At 20.6% G+C, this 21,780-nt stretch overlaps 1 protein-coding gene across 1 annotated transcript in view; it reads left to right on the plus strand.

The window, feature by feature from the left end:
• The window catches only part of LOC117179358 (derlin-2), a 47,578-nt gene that overhangs the window by 21,060 nt on the left and 4,738 nt on the right, over positions 1–21,780 (plus strand). Inside the window, exons 3-5 of the mRNA XM_033371100.1 lie at positions 1,862–2,029; positions 8,540–8,662; positions 18,235–18,398. Of these exons, the coding sequence (XP_033226991.1) occupies positions 1,862–2,029; positions 8,540–8,662; positions 18,235–18,398 (455 nt within the window). The remainder of the gene's footprint in view (positions 1–1,861; positions 2,030–8,539; positions 8,663–18,234; positions 18,399–21,780) is intronic.

Below are 21,780 nucleotides of genomic sequence, written 5' to 3' on the forward strand. Positions count from 1 at the left end.
GCCAAACGGGTGATCCTGAAAAGGGACAGTAAAAAACGAAAATTGTTTTCAATATCGTGGAAAATGCATTTTTTTTTATGGTAAGAGGAAACGGAAGCCCTGAAAGCTCGCTCATTTTAGGAATTAATATTACTACTGTTACTATTGCTTATCCTGCGTAATGCGAAAGAGTAGAATATAAGTAGTAGTTAAGTTAGACTAAGGATGGAATTGTAAATATATGTACAGGGAGCGGTGGCCCTCAAACCCGTAAAAGGGAGAGATTAAATACATACATACATTTAGTTGACTTCTCAGTCTAAAAAGATATTTTTTCAGCAAAAAATTAATAGTTTGATATTTCAACACCACGAATTTTCTGCAAAGCAGTTTAATTTTGTATCAAAAAGTTTTCATTTTATACCAAATTGTGGAATTTTCAAACCAAAAAGACGAGTTATCTAGAAAGAATTTGAATTTTGAAAAAAAAAAGTTTTTTTTTCAGCAAAAGAGATAAATTTTTAATTAAAAGAATTAATTTTTAAGAGAAAATTATTTTTTGCTAAAATCATGAATCTTTCAAAATTTTAAATATGTATTTTTTATATTGTAAAATAAAAATCCATGGACGTGAAAACGAATTGTTTATTTAACCAAATTTCTATTTATAATAATGATTAAAATGATTGAATTAAATTTTTTTTTAATCTCCCTCCAATTTTTTCTTTTTTTCTTCTAATATTGTATTTATATGAAATATTTTATTTTTATTTTAGCTATGGTGGTTAATTACGACATTTCTCTTTTTTGGAATCGTTGGATTCAATTTTGTTTTCAACATAATATTTTCGTCAAATTATTGATTAATATGATTTTTCTAAACTAAAAATTTAATTATTTATCCGAAAATATGAATTTCCAGTTAAAAAGTTATTTTAAAACCAATCAGTGGATTTTTCAACAAAATAGTTCAATTTTAATCAAGAAAAATAATTTTTAATAACAAAAAATATGAATCTTCAACTAAAAAAAAAGAACTTTAAAAAAATGATTTAGTTGAATTTTCAGTCTAAAAACATGATTTTCCAACAAAAAGTGAATTGTTTGATATTTCAACAATAAACATTTTAATTTTAAATAAAAGTCAGTTGGAATTAATAAAAATAATGATATTTCAACAAAAAAGATTTGAGTTATCAATTAAAATAGATTAATTATGCATTTTCAAGTAATATTTTTATATTAAATAAAAATTTTAATATAAAATTATTTTATATTAAAATTTTATATTAAACAAAAGTCCAGAAATGTAACCACGATTTTTCTGCAAAGCAGTTTAATTTTGTACCAAAAAGTTGAATTTTATACCAAATTTTGGAATTTTTAATAAAATAGTTATTTTTCAACAAGAGAGACAAATTTTTAACAGAAAATTATTTTTTACGAAAATCATGAATCTTTAAGACAATTAACTTAAAAAAAAAATAGTTTAACTTTGAAGTAAGGGATTGAATTTTCAACCTAAAAATTTCAACAAAAGTCTTCAATCCTCAACTGCAACAGATTAATTATGCATTTTTTTAAATACATTTTTTACATTTTAAAATAAAAATTCATGGACGTGAAAGCGAATTGTTTATTTAACAAATTTTTCTATTATATCGGGCTTTTTTATGCCTCCAGGAATTTAGTTTCAACGACTTGATTATTAGATGAACGAAATAATAATGATTCAAATGATTAAATTAATATTTTTTTAAATCTTCCCCCTATTTTTTCTTTTTTTTTTTCGTGAAAAAATTACTATATTTCCCGCTTTTTGCGCTGTGATATCTCTCATATAATACCATATTTATGTGAAAAAATATTTTTTAAATTTTAGCTATGGCGGTTAATTACGACATTCCTCTTTTTTGGAACCGTTGGATTCAATTTTGTTTTCAACATGATATTTACGTACAAATATTGTCGGATGTTAGAAGAAGGTTCTTTCCGTGGAAGAACGGCCGACTTTGTGATGATGTTCATCTTCGGAGGCGTGTGTATGATCGTATCCTTTACAAAAATATTTTAAAATGTATTATAAAAAAGGTTTTGTAATTATTTTTCTCTTAATTTTGCAAAATGTTAACATTAGTTGCGAATTATTTATATTTGCGTTTTTTTTTAAATTTTCTTATTTTCTTTGAAATATAATATATTTTGAAAACTTTTTTTTTTACTATTTATGAAAAATAATAGAATGGGTGGAAAATCTCGAATATTCGAAACTAAAAATGAGTAGTTAAACTTGAAATGATTTCTAATAATGTAAAACAAAATGCAGATTTTTTCAGATTTTGAACAAAATTTTTAATGTTTTTTCAGAATTCTGAAAGCCTTCATAAAAATAAAAAAGCATTTTCTTAAGTTTCCTAGAAAAGTTGAAAATAATTTTTTATTTCGAAAAATTAAATTTTAGATAATATATAAAAAGATTTTTTAAATTTTGTAAAAAAAAACTATTTTTGAAGATTTTAAAGCATTTTTTTTATTTTTTCAGGATTTTAGAAAAAAAATAGGAAATATTCAAATAATTTTTAAAAAGATATTTAGAATATTGAAACAAAATTTAACAAATATTAGATTTTTAGATTTTAGGATAATAAATACATTTTATTTATTTTCGTGTGAAAATTAAAATCAGGTTTTTATTTTGCAAAAAGAATGTTAAAAGAATATTTAAAAATAAAAAATATGCTGAAAATTTCTAGGAAAATTGAACTTAATTTTTTATTGGTAAAAGTTAGTTTTAAGATAATATTAAAAAATATTTCAAAAGATTACAAAAATTTTTAAAAACAAATCTGGAAGTTGTTAAGGCATTTTTTTAATTTTCCAGGATTTAAAAACAAAAATGAGGAAGAATCTGTGTCATTTTAAAAGATATTTAGAATATTGAAAAATTTTTAATAATTTAAATTTATAAAGGTTTACATTTTTTTATAAGATATATCAGATTTTTTTAATTTAATGATTTTGAAAGCTTTTGTGATAATAAAAACATTTTCTTCACTTTCCTGAGAAAATAAAAAATTATTTTTTATTTCTAAAAAAGAATGTTAACAGAATATTAAAACAAATTGCAGATACAAAAATAAATTTAATATATAAATAACAATTGAACACTTATTAATTTATAAAAAATTCGTGTAAGTTGGTGAGTTATTTAGAAGTTTAAAAAAAAATAAAAATGTATTTCAAACTTGAAATGATTTTAAATAATTTGAAACAAAATACAGATTTGTGCAGATTTCGAATAAAAATTTAAAAGGCTTTTTAGAACTTTGAAAGGTTTCATAAAAATAAAAAAATAAATTTGAAAAACAAATCTGGAAGTTTTTAAGCTATTTTTAAAAAATATTTTCAGGATTTAAGAAAAAAATAAGGACAAATTCGAATCATTTTTAAAGATATATAGAATATTGAAACAAAGTTTATCTAATCGTAGATTTTTAAGATACGGAAATATAATTTTGAAGCTTTAAAAGATTTTTTAGAACTGTGAAAGGTTTTTTAAAATTAAATAATATTCTGGAGAGTGCTAGGAAAATTAAAATTAATTTTTTACTCTGAAAAATTAATTTTAAGAAAATATTTAAAAAGATTTAAAAAATTTGAAAAACAAATCTAGAAGTTTTTAAACTATTTTTTTTCTAATTTTTCAGGAATCAGGAAAAAATTTAAGAAACAGTCGAATCATTTTAAAAGATGTTTAGAATATTGACATTTTTGAAATAGCAGATTTTTGAAGATTTTTAAACAAAGTTTAGAAACTTTTTTTTTAAGATTTTGAAACATTTTAGGACAAAAATACTTTCTTGATTTTCCTGGGAAAATTAAAAAATATTTTTTCTGTTAAAAAAAAAATGTTTAGAAAGCATTTAAAAAAAATTTGCTGAGAAAAAAATGATTTGAAATAATTTAAAACAAAATGCTTAAGATTCCTAGAAAAATTGAAAATACTTTTTTATTTTGAACAATTATTTTTAAGATAATATTTAATAATCTTTCAAATATTATAAAAAGATTGAAAAACAAATTTGAAAGTTTTTAAAGCATTTTCTTATTTTCCAGGATTTAAGAAAGAATTTAGGAAACATTTGAATCATTTTAAAAGATATTAAAAATATTGAAAAAAATGTTAATAATTTAAAATTTATAAAGATTAAAAATTTTTGTTAACAAATAGCAGATTTTTGAAGATTTTTAAACAAATTTTGAAGTTTTTTAAGGTATTAAAAGATCTTAGGACAATAAAAATAATTTCTTGCCTTTCCTGGGAAAATAAAAAAAATCTTTTTATTTTGAAAAAAGAATTTTAAGATAATATTAGAAATTATTGCAAGATAAAAAAATTTAATCTATAAATAAAAATTGAACGCTTATTAATGCAGATTTTTGCAGACTCTAAACCAAATTTTTAAAGCTTTTTCATAATTGTGAAAGTTTTCATAAAAATAAAAAAATTCTTAAGATTCCTAGAAAAATGAAAATTAATTTTGTATCGGGAAAAATTAATTTTAAGAGAATATTACAAAAGATTTTTAAACATTTCCAAATTTCTCAAAAAAGAACAAGCTGGAAGATTGCAAGGCATTAAAAAAAATGTAAGATTAAATTTTTTTGGGAAACATTTGAATAATTTAAAAAAATATTTAGGATATTGAAAACAAAATTTATAAAGATTTAATTTTTTTAACAAATGGAGTTTTGAAGATTTTGAAAAGATTTGGAAGCTATTTAAAATTTAAAAAGATTTTATGATAATAAACACATCTGGATTTTCCTAAGAAAATAAAAAAATATTTTTTATTTTGCAAAAAGAATGTGAAGAGAATATTAAAAAATATTTCAAGATAAAAACAAATTTTAATTTAGAAGTTTTGAGAAGATTAAAAATTTATTTAAAACTTGAAATGATTTTAAATAATTTAAAACAAAATACAGATTTTTGTAGATTTTGAACACAAATTTTTAAGCTTTTTCAGAATTTTGAAAGGATTCATAAAAATAAAAAAATAAAAATGTCTGAAGATTTTGATTTTTGAAGATTTGGAAATAAAATTTTAAAGCTGTTTAAAGAATTTTAAAGATTTTAGGATAATAAATATATTTTCTGGATTTTCCTAAGAAAATAAAAAATATTTTTTATTTCGAAAAAAAGAATTTCAAGAGAATATTAAAAAATATTTCAAGATAAAATAAAATTTTAATCTATAAATAACAATTGAACACTTATTAATTTATAAAAAATTCGTGAAAGTTGGTGAGTTATTTAGAAGTGTCCAAAAAATAAAAATTTATTTAAAACTTTAAATGATTTTAAATAATTTGAAATAAAATGTATATTTTTGCAGATTTCGAATATAAATTTAATAGATTTTTCAGAATTGTGTAAGATTTCATAAAAATAAGAAAATATTCTCAAGATTGCTAGGAAAATTGAAGTTAATTTTTTATTTGGAAAAATTAATTTTTGTAGAATATTTAAAAATATAAAAAAAATGTTTGAAATACAGATCTGGAATTTTTTAAGGCATTTTTTAATTTTCCAGAATTTAAGAAAAAAATGTAGGAAAAATTTGAATTATTTTAAAAGATATATAGAAAATTGAAACAAAGTTGATCAAATCGTAGATTTTTAAGACTTGGAAATATAATTTGGAAGATATTTAAATAATTTTTTAGAATTGTGAAAGATTTCTTAAAATTAAATAATATTCTTGAGATTGCTGGGAAAATTTACATTAATTTTTTACTTGGAAATTTAATTTTAAGAGAATATTTCAAAGGATTTCAAAAGACTTACAAAATTTTGGAAAAAAAATCTGGAAGTTTTTAAGGGATTTTTTTTTTAATTTTGCAGGATTTAAGAAAAAATTCAGGAAACATTCGAAACATTTTAAAAGATGTTTAGAATACTTAAATTTTTTAAATATTTTAAATTTAAAAAGATTTCAACAAATTTTAAACAAATAACAGATTTTTGAAGATTTGAAAATAAAGTTTGGAAGCTACTTTTAGATTTTGAAAGATTTTAAGACAATAAAAACATTTTCTTGATTTTCCTGGGCAAAAAAAATATTTTTTATTAAAAAAAAATTAAGAGAATTTTTAAAGAATATTTAAATAGATTTAAAAAGATTTCCAAAATTGTCAAAAACGAAACATTCGAATAATTTTAAAACATATTTAGAATATTGAAAAAAAATTGTAATGATTTAAAGTATAGAGATACAATTTTTTAACAAATAGCATATTTTTGAAAATTTTTAAATAAATTTGGAAGTTATTCTAAGATTTTTAAAGATTTTAGGATAATAAAAACATTTTCTTGATTTTCCCGGGAAAATTAAAAAAATATATTTTATTTTGAAAACCGTATTTTAAGATAATATTTATAAATATTTCAAAAAAAAAAAAAAACAAATTTTAATGTATAATTTAAAATTGAACACTTATTAATAGAAAAAAAATTCGAGCGAGTTGATGAAACATTTGGATGTTTTAAAAACATTTCGAATGAAAATTTAAAAGCTTTTTCAGAATTGTGAAAGTTTTCAGATAAATAAAACAAATTTGAGATTCCTAGAAAAATTGAAAAAAATTTATTATTTGGAAAAATTAATTTTCAGAGAATATTTAAAAAGATTTCAAAATATTAAAAAAAAAATCTTGAAAAACAAATCTGGTAGATTCTAAGGCATTTTTTTTTAATTTTTCAGGATTTAGTAAAAAATTTAGGAAACATTCAAATCATTTTAAAAGATATTTAGAATTGAAAAAATTGTAATAATTTAAAATCTGCAAAGACAAAATTTTTTTGAAACAATTAGCAGAGTTTTTAAGATTTTGAAATAAATTTGTAAGCTATTTAAAGTTTTTGAAAGCTTTCAGGATAATATAAAAATTTTCTTTTAATTTTTTAGGAAACATTTGAATAATTTTAAAAGATATTCATAATATTGAAAAAAAATTTAATTTATAAAGATTAAAAGAAATTTTAAACAAGGAGGCGATTTTTGAATATTTTGAAATAAATTTGGAAGCTATTTAAAGATTTTGGAAGATGTTAGGATAATAAAAACATTTTCTTGATTTTCCTGTAAAAAATTAAACATTTTTTTTATTTTGAAAAAAGAATATTAAAAAATATTTCAAGATAAAAATACTTTTTTATATATGAATAATATTATAACAATTATTGTTTTGAAACTGTTTTAAATTAAAATAAATAAACTTCTAATTAAAAAATTGTTGATAAAAAATTGTCTGATCCTTTAATTTTTTATGTTTTCAGTTTAGAAATTATTAATTTATTCTTCAAATGAGAGTTAATTTAAGAATTATTTTTTGAACTGAATCTGAATCTTTAAACTACAATTTATAAAAGATACAAAAATTTATTTTGCAATTTAACTTGAAAATGTTCAATCAAAAATGAAAAAAATGTATAGCTTTAAGAGTTTGATTTTTTGAATTTCATTGACGAAGAAAATGTTTGAAAATTTAATTTTAAAATTATAATTTTTTGAAAATCCGCAAAGACACGGTTTTCGGAAATTTTACCTAATTTTAATAATTTATAAAAAATCTAATTTAAGTATTTTAATTTGATAAATTCATTTTCTTAAATTTATTAAAGTTAATAATTTTATTGGATTTGATTAATTATAAAAGGTAAAAATCCTAATTTTCATATAATGAGGAAATTAAACAAATTATCCTATCAACTTTACTCAGTTTCTTGGGAACGACTGAAAAATCCCGAAATTTTAAAAACTCCGAGTTGGAAAATTCGCGAATTTAAATTTTTGTTTAATTCTTTTATTCAATCAGTATATTTTATGGATTGAAAAAAATAATAAAAAATTTTGATCAAAGAAATAAATTTTTCATGTTTTAAGTTTTCAAATTGTTTCAATGTAAAATAACAATAATTGAAAAACTATATTTCTGGATGAAAAATTTGGTTTAAAAATGTGCATAGTATTTTTTTTTTTTTAATTCACAAAAAACTTTCTCAAAGCTCGAATTTTTAATTAAAAAAAAAAATGAAGGAAATGATCTTTTTCGTTCGACGCGCACTTGTTTGTAAATTTATTTTCTTATATAATTTTCATATAATTATTGTTATTTTAAATTTAAAGATTATTTTTCAAAAACTTTAAAGATTAAAAAAATTTTCTTTGATAAAAGTATTTGATTGTTGAATTTTTAATAAATAATACTCATTAAAAAACAATTTTTAATGGTATAAATTCGTGATTCTTATATTTCGGTGAATTTTATTCTTTGGTAATTTTACAGTGTCGGGAATATTATTTTTCTGGATTTTTCAGTCGTGCCGTTTCTTGTTTAAAAACCAGTAAGTGAGAAGTATAAAAAAAATTATTATATTGTTATTATATTACTTTTTCTATATTATTATATATTATTATTTTTTATATATAATTATATCATCTATTATTATTTTTTTATTATATTATATTAGAATATTTTCCTATGCGAAGAATAGATTTTTGCATTTTTTGTTAATTTATTATTTTTGGGACATGCGTTTACAATCATGTTAGTGTACGTCTGGTCGAGGCGGACGCCCTTCGTTCGAATGAACTTTTTTGGGCTTCTCAATTTCCAAGTAAGTGCCTTTAACATTAATAAATTTAATTTAATTTTCATCAATTTCTCTGCACCGGGAAATGATCGGGAATTTTTTGAGACAGGGAAAAACCGGGAAATGACGGTGATTTTTTTTTTAATCGGGAATTTTACAAATTTGCAGAAGAAAAATCTGCCCACTTTCGATTTCAACAGTTTAAAAATAATTAGTTAAATTGTTATGTTTTTCAATTGTGCTATTATTTAGCTTACAATGCGCAATTCAAAATTTTTTTTCTTTAAAAATTTTCCATTTAAAATTTTTATTTCTAAGCTTACATTTTTAATTTAAAGAATTTGTAAATGCTTTCTTAAAGACTTGAACAAATACAAAATAAAAGCCTTTGATGTTGAAAATTTTGGATAAAAAACATTTTTATTTAATAAATAAATTATTTTTTTTAATTTATCTGTACTTTAAGTAATAAAAAGTGAAGAAAAAATTTTTCAGATTTTAACGTTAAAAGTTTAACGGTTACAATTTTAAAATCTTGGTCATTAAAAAAATGTGAAGGTGTGACTGAAAGTTTATAAACTATTTTCAACTTAAAAATAACTTCATAAAAATATATTCTTAATTAAAGGATTTTATTAAATTTAAAATATTGTTTCAGTCTAAAATATTCAATTTTAACCCATTCAATTTGAAATTTTTTATTAAGGGACGATTGAAAAATCCCGACAAATAAAATTCCCGTCACTGTTAAATTTCCGAATTAGAAAATTCCCGAATAATAAAATTGCAGAAAAATAAAAATAACGAATTGAAAAATTCCCGAATATTAAAAATCGCGAATAATAAAATTGCCGAAAAATAAAAATACCGATTTGGAAAATTCCTGAATCATAAAATTGCCGAATTATAAAATTCCCGAAATTGAAATTCCGGAATAATAAAATTCACGACAGTTTATAATAATACCGAATTGGAAAATTCCCAAATTAGAAAATCTAAGAAATTAAACAATTACAATTTTTTATAAATATATTTTATTGATTACATATACAATAATGAAAATTTTTTCCAATTATTTTCAATTTTTTAAATTTCGAAAATTGTTTGAATTTAGAAGAACAATAATTTTAAATAAAATATTTCTGGGTAACTCATTTTTGAATGTACATAGAATTTCAAAAAAGTAAAAAAACCGTTCGCAAACATCGAATTTTAAATTTATATATATTGATTGAAAAACGTAACAAGGTACGATGAAAATAGAGTGATTTTTTTGTTTCGATATTTTATAATTCGACAATTTTCTGACGGGTATTTTATTCTTCGGGATTTTTCCAATTCAGTAATGTTATTAACTGCGAAGAATATTATTTATCGGGAATTTTTCAATTCCGTAATATTATAAACTGTCGTGAATTTTATTATTCGGGAATTTTCAGTTTCAGGAATTTTATAATTTGGCAATTTTATTATTCGAGAATTTTATTATTCGGGAATTTTCCAAATCGGTATTTTTATTTTTTGGAAATTTTATTATTCGCGAATATTGGGGAATTTTCCAATTCGGTATTTTCACTTTCGGCAATTTTATTATACGCGAATTTCATTATTCGGAAATTTTACAGTGTTGGGAATTTTATTTTTCGGGATTTTTCAGTCGTCTCTTAATTAAAAAAAAGATTAGTTATAGAAAATTGAAAATGTAGGAAAAATTTGAATCATTTTAAAAGATATATAGCAAATTGAGACAAAGTTCATCAAATCGTAGATTTTTAAGATTTGGCAATATAATTTGGAAGCTATTTAAAACATTTTTCAGAATTGTGAGAGATTTCTTTAAATTAAATAATATTCTTGAGATTGCTAGGAAAATTTATATTAATTTTGTACTTGGAAATTTAATTTTAAGAGAACTTTTTTTTTTAATTTTGCAGGATTTAAAAAAAATATTCAATTTTTGACCCATTGAATTTGAAATGTTTAATTAAAAAAAGAAAGATTAATTATTGAATATCTAGCAATATTTTAATTTTTATTCAAGACAAGTAAATTGAAGCCAAATATTTAAAACTAAAGAATCTTTAACTGAATTGTTTAACATAAAAAACCTGGAATCGTTAAAATTTCGATGAGATTTTAAACTTTGTACGTTACAATTTTAATTGTTGTGTTTTAAAAATGCTTCATTTGTAAGTGAAATTTAAAAATTTTGATGTATAATTTACAAATAAACATATGTAGAAAAAATTTGAGCAATTATAAGAGATATTTAGGAGTTTTAAAAAGATTAAAAATTAACATGCAAATTTTATAAAGTTTTCTTCAAATATTCTAGAATCCTTTTTGAAAATTTTGTTTTAATATTTGAAAAAGTTTTTAAATATTCTCTTAAAATAATTTTTCAAAATGAAAAGTTCTTTTTAATTTTCCTAGGAATCTTAAGAAAATGTTTTTATTCTTTTGAAGCCTTTCAAAATTCTTAAAAAGAATCTAAATTTTCTTCAACATATCTCTTAAATTTACTTAAACTTCGCCTGAAAATAATAAATGTTCAATTGTTATTTATACATCCAAATTTTAAAGAAATTTTCTAAAATTTGCAGGATTTTCTGAAAATTGTAGAAAAATTAATTTTGACAGATATTTAGAAGTTTGAAAAAATTTCCAAAATAATTTTAAATTTAAAACAACTTCTAGATTTCTAAAAATTTTGAAATAAAATTTTGAAGCTTTCCAAGGATGTTTAAACTATTTAGAAAGAAAATAATTGAATTTCTAATTTAAGAAGTGTTCAGTTAAATTTTTTCCATTTTTCAATATTTGATGTTTCTAGCTTAAAATTCCTTAAAATTATATAATTTTGAACATTTTAAAGTTTTTTGATTGCTTTTTTAATTTAGAGCATTGAAGTACAAAATTGTTTAGATTTAGTGTTCCATTTTTTTTTAATTTCATTGACCGTGAAAAATGTTTGCGTACCGGGAAAACTTCGAGAAATTACCGGCAATTTATTTCGTTGAATAAAGGGGCCTCCCTGAAATTGCAAAAAAAAATCTGAAAATATCATTATTGTGGGGACTATATTAAATTAATTTTCGAACGCTTTAAATTCCTAACATTTTTAAGTGAAAACATTAAATTTTCAGTTAAAAAAATTAATTTTCAGCTAAAGAAACAATAAATTTGAATTGAAATAGTAAAATCCTCAATTAAAAACGATTAATTTTAATTAAACAATTGCATTTTTATACAAAAAGATAAAATTTTAACTAAAAAGATGAATTTTGTACTAAAAGTGGAGTAGTTATATTTTCAAGAAGAGATGAATCTGTACACAAAATGATTTATTTCTGACAAAGATTAAATTAGATTTAATAAAACTGTTGCATTTTTAAACAAGAGGTAAAATTTAGAATAAAGAATATTACTTTTGTAAACAAAAAGAGGATTTTTCAGATAAAAAAGATTACTTTTATACAAAAACTAAAATGATTACATTTTAATTTTTCAAAAAAGTTAATAATAAATTTTTAAAAAGTTTCAATCAAATATTTACATTTTTAACCAAAATGATAAATGTTCAAGTGAAAAAGATCGAGAAAAAGATAACATTTTCAGTGAAACTATTTCACTTTTAAGAAAATAGATGATTTTTTAACTAAATAGTTCAATTTTCAACTAAAAAAAAGAATTTTTAACCAAGAATATAAATTTTTTTACCCAAAAAAGTTAAAATTTTAAACGAAATATACGAATTTTCAATTATATAATTGAATTTTCAAGTAGGCCCGATTGGTTTTTATCAAACAGTTGCATTTTTAAACGAAAAAGGTGAAAATTTGACTAAAGGATATTAATTTTTTATACCTATTTTATAGAAACTAAAATAATTACGGTTTTTTTTTAAGTCGAGAAAAAGATAACATTTTTGATAGAAATATTTCACTATTAACAAAATAGATTACTTTTTAACTAAGTAGTTCCACTTTTAACTAAAAAGATTCATTTCTAACCAAGAATATTAATTTTATATATAAAAAAAGTAAGTTTTTCAAACAAAATATACGAAGTTTCAATTATATAGTTGAATTTTCAGTTAAAAAAAATTAATTTTCAACAAAAAAATAACAAATTTGAGAAAAAATAGTCAAATATTCGACTAAAACAAAGCAATTTTAATCAAAGAGTTTCATTCTAAAGAAAAAGGTAAAATTTTGAATAAAATATATGAAGTTCCAATCCGAAAAGATGAAGTTTTAACTAAAAAATATGAATTTATAACCAAAAATATCAACTCTATACCAAAAAAAATCAATTTTTCAAAGAAATACACGATTTTTCAATTATATAGTTGAATTTTCAAGAACAAAATATTTTTTTTAAACAAAAAATTGAATAGTTAAATTTTTCGTTGAAAAATTGATTTTCAATCAAAAAAATAAAAAATTTGGGATAAAATACTAAAATATTAGACTAAAAAAGAATAATTTTAATCAAGCAGTTGCATTCTAAAGAAAAAATATGAAATTTTAAATAAAGGATATGAATTTCCAGTCCGAAAAGATGAATTTTCAACTAAAAAAGATAAAATCTATAACCAAAAATATTAATTTTATACCAAAAAAAGTCAATTTAAAAAAAAAAAATACACGAATTTTCAATTATATAGTTGAATTTTTAACCAAAAAAAATCGGTTACATAAATTTTTAGTTGAAATGTTTTTTTAACCAAGAGTATTAATTTTCTATCTAAAAAAGTTAAATTTTCAAACAAAATACACGAGTTTTCAATTATATAGTTGAATTTTCAATTAAAAAAAAAAGATTTTTTTCAATAAAAAATTGAAAAGTGGAATTTTTAGTTAAAACAATTAATTTTAAACTAAAAAAATAACAAATTGGGATAAAATAGTCAATTATTCGACTAAAACAGAATAATTTAAATCAAAAAGTTGCATTCTAAAGAAAAAAGGTGAAATTTTGAATAAGGGATATGAATTCTCAATCCGAAAAGACGAATTTTCTACTGAAAAAGATCAATTTTACACCAAAATTTCAATTTTCAACCAAAAAACTTAATTTTGTGCCATAATAAGAATAATTTGAAATAAAATAGTAAAATATCTGACTAAACCCGATTAATTTTAATCAAACAGATGTATTTTTAATGAAAAAAGATTGAATTTTGACTAGAAGATTGAATTAAAAAAAAAATGAATTTTATATTAAAACTGGAACAGTTAAATTTTGAAGAAAAAAGTTGAATCTTCAACCAAAATTATTCATTTTTAACGAAGTAGTTTATCTTCTTTTAAACTTGTTCAAACTTTAAACCAAATAGTTCAATTTTCAACTAAGAAGATGGATTTTTAATCAAGAATATTAATTTTCTATAAGAAAATTCCATTTTTCAAAACAAAATACACGAATTTTTAATTAATTATATTAATATAATTAATAATTATATTATTAATTAAATAATTAATAGTATTCCTTAATTATAAAATTCCCGAACAATTTAAAATATGGACGAATTTAAAAATACTCGAATTATATAATTCCTGAATTTAAACAATTACATTTTTTCAATAAATATTTAATAAAAGTAAAATATAAAAATATTTTAAAAAATATCAAATAAATTTTTTTTTAATTTCTCAATTTATTGTTTGAATTAGAAATAACAATAATTGAAAACAATTTTCATCTACAAATATATATATTTTTTAATTATTATTGTTTTAAATTCAAACAATAATTTTGGAAACTTTGAGCATTAAAAATAATTTTTTTTTAATGACAATTGTTTTCAAATTTTATTGTTCGGAAATTTTATTCTTTACGATTTTCTGGCAATTTTCTGCCGGAAGTATAATTATTCGGGAATTTCCTAGTTGAGGAATTTTATCTTTCGGGATTTTTATTATTCGGCAGTTTTACAATTTACGAATTTAATTATTCGGGAATTTTTCAATTTGGGAATTTTGTTATTCGGTAATTTTAAAATTGGGGAATTTTATTTATCGGCAATTTTATTTTTGGGATTATTATTATTTGGGAATTTTCCAATTGACGACTTTTATTGTTCGGAAATTTTCCAATTTGCGAATTTTTTTATGAAGAAATTTAATTATTCGGGAATTTTCCAATTTTTGAATTTTATTATTCTGAATTTTTCTTATTTAGGATTTTTATTATGCGGAAATTTTATTTTTTGAAAATTTTATTGTTTGAGGATTTTATTAATCGAGAATTTTCTAATTCGCAATTTTCTGTCGGAATTTTTATTATTCGGGAGTTTTTTAATTGGGGAATTTTATTATTTTAGAATTTTATTATTAGGAAATTTTATTTTGAGGAAATTTTATTTTAAGAAAATTTTATTATTCGAGAATTTTACAAGTCGGTAATTTTCTGTCGGAATTTTTATTATTCGGGAATTTTCCAATTTGAGAATTTTATTATTCGGTAATATTCCAATTGGGGAATCTTATTATTCGGCAATTTTATTGTCTGAAACTTCTATTTATTTTGAAAATTTTATTGTTTGGAAATTATATTTATTTTGGAAGTTTTATCATTCGGAAATTTTAGTATGCAAAAATTTTATTATTTGAGGATTTTATTGATCGGGAATTTTAAAATTCGGCAATTTTCTTTCGGGAGTATTATTATTCGGGAATTTTCTACTTGAGGAATTTTATTATTCGGTAATTTTGCTGTTTTTGAAAATTTTTTGTTTGGAAATTTTATCATGCAGAAATTTTATTATCCGCAAATTTTATTATTTGAGGATTTTATTAATCGGGAATTTTCCAATTCGGCAATTATCTTTCAGGATTATTATTACTCGGGAATTTTGCAATTGGGCAATTTTATTATTCGGCAATTTTATTGTTTGTAAATTTTTATTTATTTTGGAAATTTTATTTATTTTGACAATTTTATTGCTTGGACATGTTATTATTTGGAAATTTTGTTTTCGAAAATTTTATTATTTGATGATTTTATTAATCGGCAATTTTCCAATTCGGCTATTTTCTGTCGGGAGTATTATTATTATTCGGGAATTTTCTAATTGGGAATTTTATTATTCGGAAACTTTATTTTAAGGAAATTTGTTTTTAAGGAAATTTTAATATTCGGTAATTTTATTCTTTAGAAATTTTATTATTCGAGAATTTTCCAATTTGAGAATGTTATTATTCGGTAATATTCCAATTGGGGAATTTTGTTGTTCGGCATTTTTATTGTTTAGAAATTTTATTATTCGAGAATTTTCCAATTTGAGAATGTTATTATTCGGTAATATTCCAAATGGGGAATTTTGTTGTTCGGCAATTTTATTGTTTGGAAATTTGATTTATTTTGGAAATTATTGTTTGGAAATTTTATTTATTTTGGAAATTTTATTTGTTTGGAAACTTTATTATTCGGAAATTGTATTATGTGAGGATTTTATTAATCGGGAATTTTTCAATTCGGCTATTATCTGTCGGGAGTATTATTATTAGGGAATTTTCTAATTAAAGAATTTTATTATTCTGTAATTTTTTTTTTGAAAATTTTATTGTTTGGAAATTTTATCACCCGGAAATATTATTATCCGCAAATTTTATTATTTCAGGATTTTATTAATTGGGAATTTTCCAATTCGGCAATTTTCTTTCGAGATTATTATTCGGGAATTTTCTAATTGAGGACTTTTATTATTCGGCAATTTTCCAATTTGGCAATTTTATTGTTTGGAAATTTGATTTATTTTGGAAATTTTATTATTCGGAAATTTTATTATTAAAAAATTTTATTTGAGGATTTTATTAATTGGGAAGTTTCCAAATCGGCAGTTTTCTTTCGTGAGTATTGTTATTTCGGGAATTTTCCAATTGGGGGATTTTATTATTCGACAGTTTTATTGTTTGGTAATGTTATTTATTTTTGGTAATTTTATTGTTCGAAAATTCTATTTATTTTGGAAATTTTATTGTTGGGAAATTTTATTATCCGCAAATTTTATGATTTTAGTATTTTATTAATCGGTAATTTTCCAATTGGGCAATTTTATTATTTGGCAATTTTATTGTTTGGAAATTTTATTTATTTTGGAAACTTTATTGTTTTGAAATTTTATTTATTTTTGAAATTTTATTGTTTAGAAATTTTATTATTAAAAAATTTCAATATTTGAGGATTTTATTAATTGGGAAGTTTCCGATTCGGCTTTTTTTAGGGAGTATTGTTATTGTTCGGGAATGTTCCAATTGGGAGATTTTATTATTCGACAATTTTATTGTTTGGAAATGTTATTTATTTCGGAAATTTTATTGTTCGGTAATTTTATTGTTGGGAAATTTTATTATCCGCAAATTTTATGATTTCAGGATTTTATTAATCGAGAATTTTCCAATTCGGAAATTTTCTTTCAGGATTATTATTACTCGGAAATTTTCCAATTTGTGTATTTTATTCTTCGGTAATTTTCCAATTGGGCAATTTTATTATTCGGCAATTTTATTGTTTGGAAATTTTATTTATTTTGGAAACTTTATTTTTTGGAGATTTTATTTATTGTGGAAATTTTATTGTTTCGAAATTTTATTATTCGGAAATTTCATTATTCCAAAATTGTATTATTTGAGGATCTTATTAATCGGGAATTTTCCAATTCGGCAATTCTCTTTCGGGATTATTATTATTCCGGAATTTTCTAATTGAGGACTTTTATTATTCGGCAATTTTCCAATTGGGCAATTTGATTGTTTGGAAATTTGATTTTCTTTTGGAAATTTTATTGTTTCGAAATTTTATTATTAAAAAATTTTAATATTTGAGGATTTTATTAATTGGGAAGTTTCCGATTCGGCTTTTTTTAGGGAGTATTGTTATTGTTCGGGAATGTTCCAATTGGGAGATTTTATTATTCGACAATTTTATTGTTTGGAAATGTTATTTATTTCGGAAATTTTATTGTTCGGTAATTTTATTGTTGGGAAATTTTATTATCCGCAAATTTTATGATTTCAGGATTTTATTAATCGAGAATTTTCCAATTCGCCAATTTTCTTTCAGGATTATTATTACTCGAGAATTTTCTAATTTGTGTATTTTATTCTTCGGTAATTGTCCAATTGGGCAATCTTATTATTCGGCAATTTTATTGTTTGTAAATTTTTATTTATTTTGGAAATTTTATTTATTTTGACAATTTTCTTGCTTGGAAATGTTATTATTTGGAAATTTTGTTTTCGAAAATTTTATTAGTTGAGGATTTTAATATTCGGGAAGTTTCCAATTCGGCAATTTTCTTTCGTGAGTATTATTATTATTATTATTATTATTATTATTATTATTATTATTCGGGAATATTGTAATTGAGGAATTTTATTATTCGCGAATTTTCCATTTTGTTAACGAGGTTAATTGAAAATTATGATAAATAAGAATAAAATCAAATTGTTATTCGGTCAAATGATTTTATGTAAGATAAATATAAGGGAAAATATAATGTTGGGAATAATTCTGTGCCTAAATTTGAATAGATGCAAAGTTTGAAATGTTAAAAAATAATTTCTGTTTTTCCTTGCTTCGTTCGGCAGGCTCCTTATTTGCCCTGGGTGCTTCTGGGATTTTCGGTCCTTCTGGGCAATGCCATCTGGGTGGATCTCATTGGTATAGCAGTAGGACACATATACTATTTTACCGAGGATGTATTTCCCCGGCTGCGGGGTGGATTCCGCATTCTTAAGACCCCGCAAATACTGTAAGTTTATTTAGATCATCCATAGTTTTTACATTTATTTATGCAATCAAGTACATATTTAAATTAAGGGGGGGGGGTGGATCAAACACTAAATCAATTTTAAACTATCTGAAATATTTATAATGTTAATCTTCACATATTATGTTAAGTATTTTGTTTAAAATTCCTTTTCTTTTTTTGCTTGAGAATTAATTTTGTTAAACTAAAAGTGTAACTTCCATTTTTGGTTGAAAATTAATATTTTTAATTCAAAATGGACCTTTTATAGCTGAAAAACAATTTTTTTTTAAGTTTTATAGTTTTCGTTGGAAATTAATCTCTTTGGTAGAAAATTCGTTTTTTTTTAGGTTGTGAATTATTTTTTGGAATTAAAAATGTAAGTTAAATTTTTGTTTGAAAATTGATATCTTTTATAACTGAAAAATAAAACTTTGAAAAGATTCATCTGTTTTGTTTAAAATTATTGACAATTTGTTTTTTTTTATGAGAATTAACCGTGTTTAACTTAAAATATAACTATTCCATTTTTTGTTGAAAATTGTTTTTTTTTTGTAGTTTATGATTTTTTTTAAAGATTCATCGTTTTGGTTAAAAATTCATATTTTTTATTGAAAATTGATATTTTTGATTTAAAAAGTATTTTATTATTGCAGTTTGTATTTTTTTTAAAGATCATTCGTTTTGATTGAAATTTTTGGTTGAAAACTTATATTTATAATTGAAAATGGATCTTTTATAGCTGAAAAATACTTTTAAAAAATATATTTATCGTTTTCGTTGAAAATTCATTTGTTTGGTTGAAAATTCGTTTTTTTTGGTTGAAAATTATTTTTTGGAACTAAAAATGTAACTTCAATTTTTGGTTGAAAATTGATATTTTTAATTGAAAATGAATCTTTTATAACTGAAAAATAAAATTTTGAAACGATTCATCGTTTTTGTTTAAAAATTGACAATTCGTTTTTTTTTTATTAGAATTAACTGTGTTTAACTTAAAATGTAACTGTTCCATTTTTTTTGCAAATTGTTTTTTTTTGTAGCTTATGATTAATTTTTTGAAAAATATTGATCGTTTTGGTTAAAAATTGATATTTTTTATTAAAAATTGATATTTTTGATTTAAAAAGTGTTTTAGTTTTGTAGTTTGTCATTTTTTTAAAGAATCATTGTTATTATTAAAATAAAAAAATGTAACTCAAAATGTAACTGTTCCATTTTTTTTGCAAATTGTTTTTTTTTGTAGCTTATGATTAATTTTTTGAAAAATATTGATCGTTTTGGTTAAAAATTGATATTTTTTATTAAAAATTGATATTTTTGATTTAAAAAGTGTTTTAGTTTTGTAGTTTGTCATTTTTTTAAAGAATCATTGTTTTAGTGGAAAATTCATCTCTTTGGTTGAAAATTCGTTTTTTTTTGTGTTGAGAATTATTTTTTGAAACTAAAAATGTAACTTCAATTTTTGATTTGAAAATTTATATTTTTAATTGAAAATGAATCTTTTATAACTGAAAAATAAAATTTTGAAAACATTCATAGTTTTTGTTTAAAATTATTCAAAATCCTTTTTTTTAAATCAGAATTAACTGCGTTTAACTTAAAATGTAGCTGTTCCATTTTTTGTTGAAAATTGTTTTTTTTACAGTTTATAATTTTTTAAAAAGATTGATAGTTGTGGTTGAAAAGTCGTCTCTGTGGTTGAAAATTCAGAGACTTTGTGGAAAATTGTGTTTTTTTTTAGAATTAATTTTTCAACTAAAAAAGTACATTCTAAAAAAAAATGATTTTAATTGTGTTTTCTTTTTGGTTGAGATTTAATTTTGTTTAATCAAAAATATAACTATTAAATTTTTTATTAATAATTCATATTTTTTTGTTAATTAAAAAACGTTTGATGAGGTAAAAATTGATATTTTTGATTGGAAAATGTTTTATTTTTGCAGTTTATAATTAATTTTTTTTTAAAGATTCATCGTTTTGGTTGAAAATTTAACTATTTTGTTGAATTTTTTTCTTTTAAAATTAATTTTTGTTTGTTACTAAAAGTGTATCTATTCAATTTTTGGTAAAAAATTTATATTTTTAATTGAAAATTGTTTTATTTTTGTATTTTATTATTAATTTTTTCAAGTTTTATCGTTTTGTTTGAAAATTGTACTACTTTGTTGAAAATTCCTTTTTTTTTTGTTGAGATTTAGTTTTGTTCAAATAAATATGTAACAATTCAATTTTTTCTTAAAAATTGATATTTTTCTTAGAAAATTTTGTTGTTGTAATTCATAATAATTTTTTGTTTTAAATTCATATTTTGGTTGAAAATTCGTTTTTTTTTTGGTTGAGCACTATCTTTCAAACTAAAAATGTAACTATTTAATGTTTGGTTAAAAATTGATTTTTTTTATTGAAAATTAATCTTTTGTAGCTGAAAATAAATTTTTTGAAAATGATTAATAGTTTTTGTTGAAATTTTAAATTGTGTTAACAAAAAATTTAAATTTCAACAAAAATAAGTTGAATTTTCAGTTAAGACAAAATTAATTAGTTTTTAACGAAAAGTGTAACAGTTGATATTAAAAAATATATTTTTTTTCTAGAATTAATTTTTTTTCGAACTTAAAATGTAACTATTCAATTTCTGGTTGAAAATTAATATTTTTAATTGAAAATTGTTTTTATTTCTTCTAATTTCTAATTAATTTTTTTTAAGGTTCATAGTTTTTGTTGAAAATTTATCTCTTTGGTTAACAATTTTACCACTTTAATGCAAATTCGTTTTTTTTTTTTGGTTGAGAATAATTTTTTTTACTAAAAATATAACTTCAATTTTCGGTTCAGAATTGATCTTTTGTAGCTAAAAAATTAATTTTTTTTTAAAGATTCATCGGTTTTACCATTTTTTGGACAATTGATTTTTTTTTGAGAATCAATTTTTTAACTGAAAAAGTAACTGTTCCATTTTTGGTAGAGAATTGCAATTTTTAATAGAAAATTTTTACTTTTAATTGACAATTGATCTTTTGTATTTTTAATTAAAAGTTATAATTTTTTGTATGAGAATTAATTTTGTTTAACTTAAAATGTAAATATTCTATTTTTGGTTAAAAATAAATATTTTTAATTGAAAATTGTTTTTTTTTGTAGTTTTAAATTATCATTTTTTTTTCATCTTTTTAGTTGAAAACTTAACTACTTTGTGGAATTTTTTTTCTCGAGAATTAATTTTTTAACAGAAAAAATAACTTCCATTTTTGGTTGAAAATTGACTGTCAATTCTGGTTGAAATTTCGTTGGTTTTTTTGTTTTGTTGAGAACGAATTTTATTGAACTAAAAATGTAATTATTCTATTTTTGGTTCAAAATATATATTTTTAATTGAAAATTT

The sequence above is a fragment of the Belonocnema kinseyi genome, chromosome 1, assembly GCF_010883055.1.
Source record: "Belonocnema kinseyi isolate 2016_QV_RU_SX_M_011 chromosome 1, B_treatae_v1, whole genome shotgun sequence".
NCBI lineage: Eukaryota > Metazoa > Arthropoda > Insecta > Hymenoptera > Cynipidae > Belonocnema > Belonocnema kinseyi.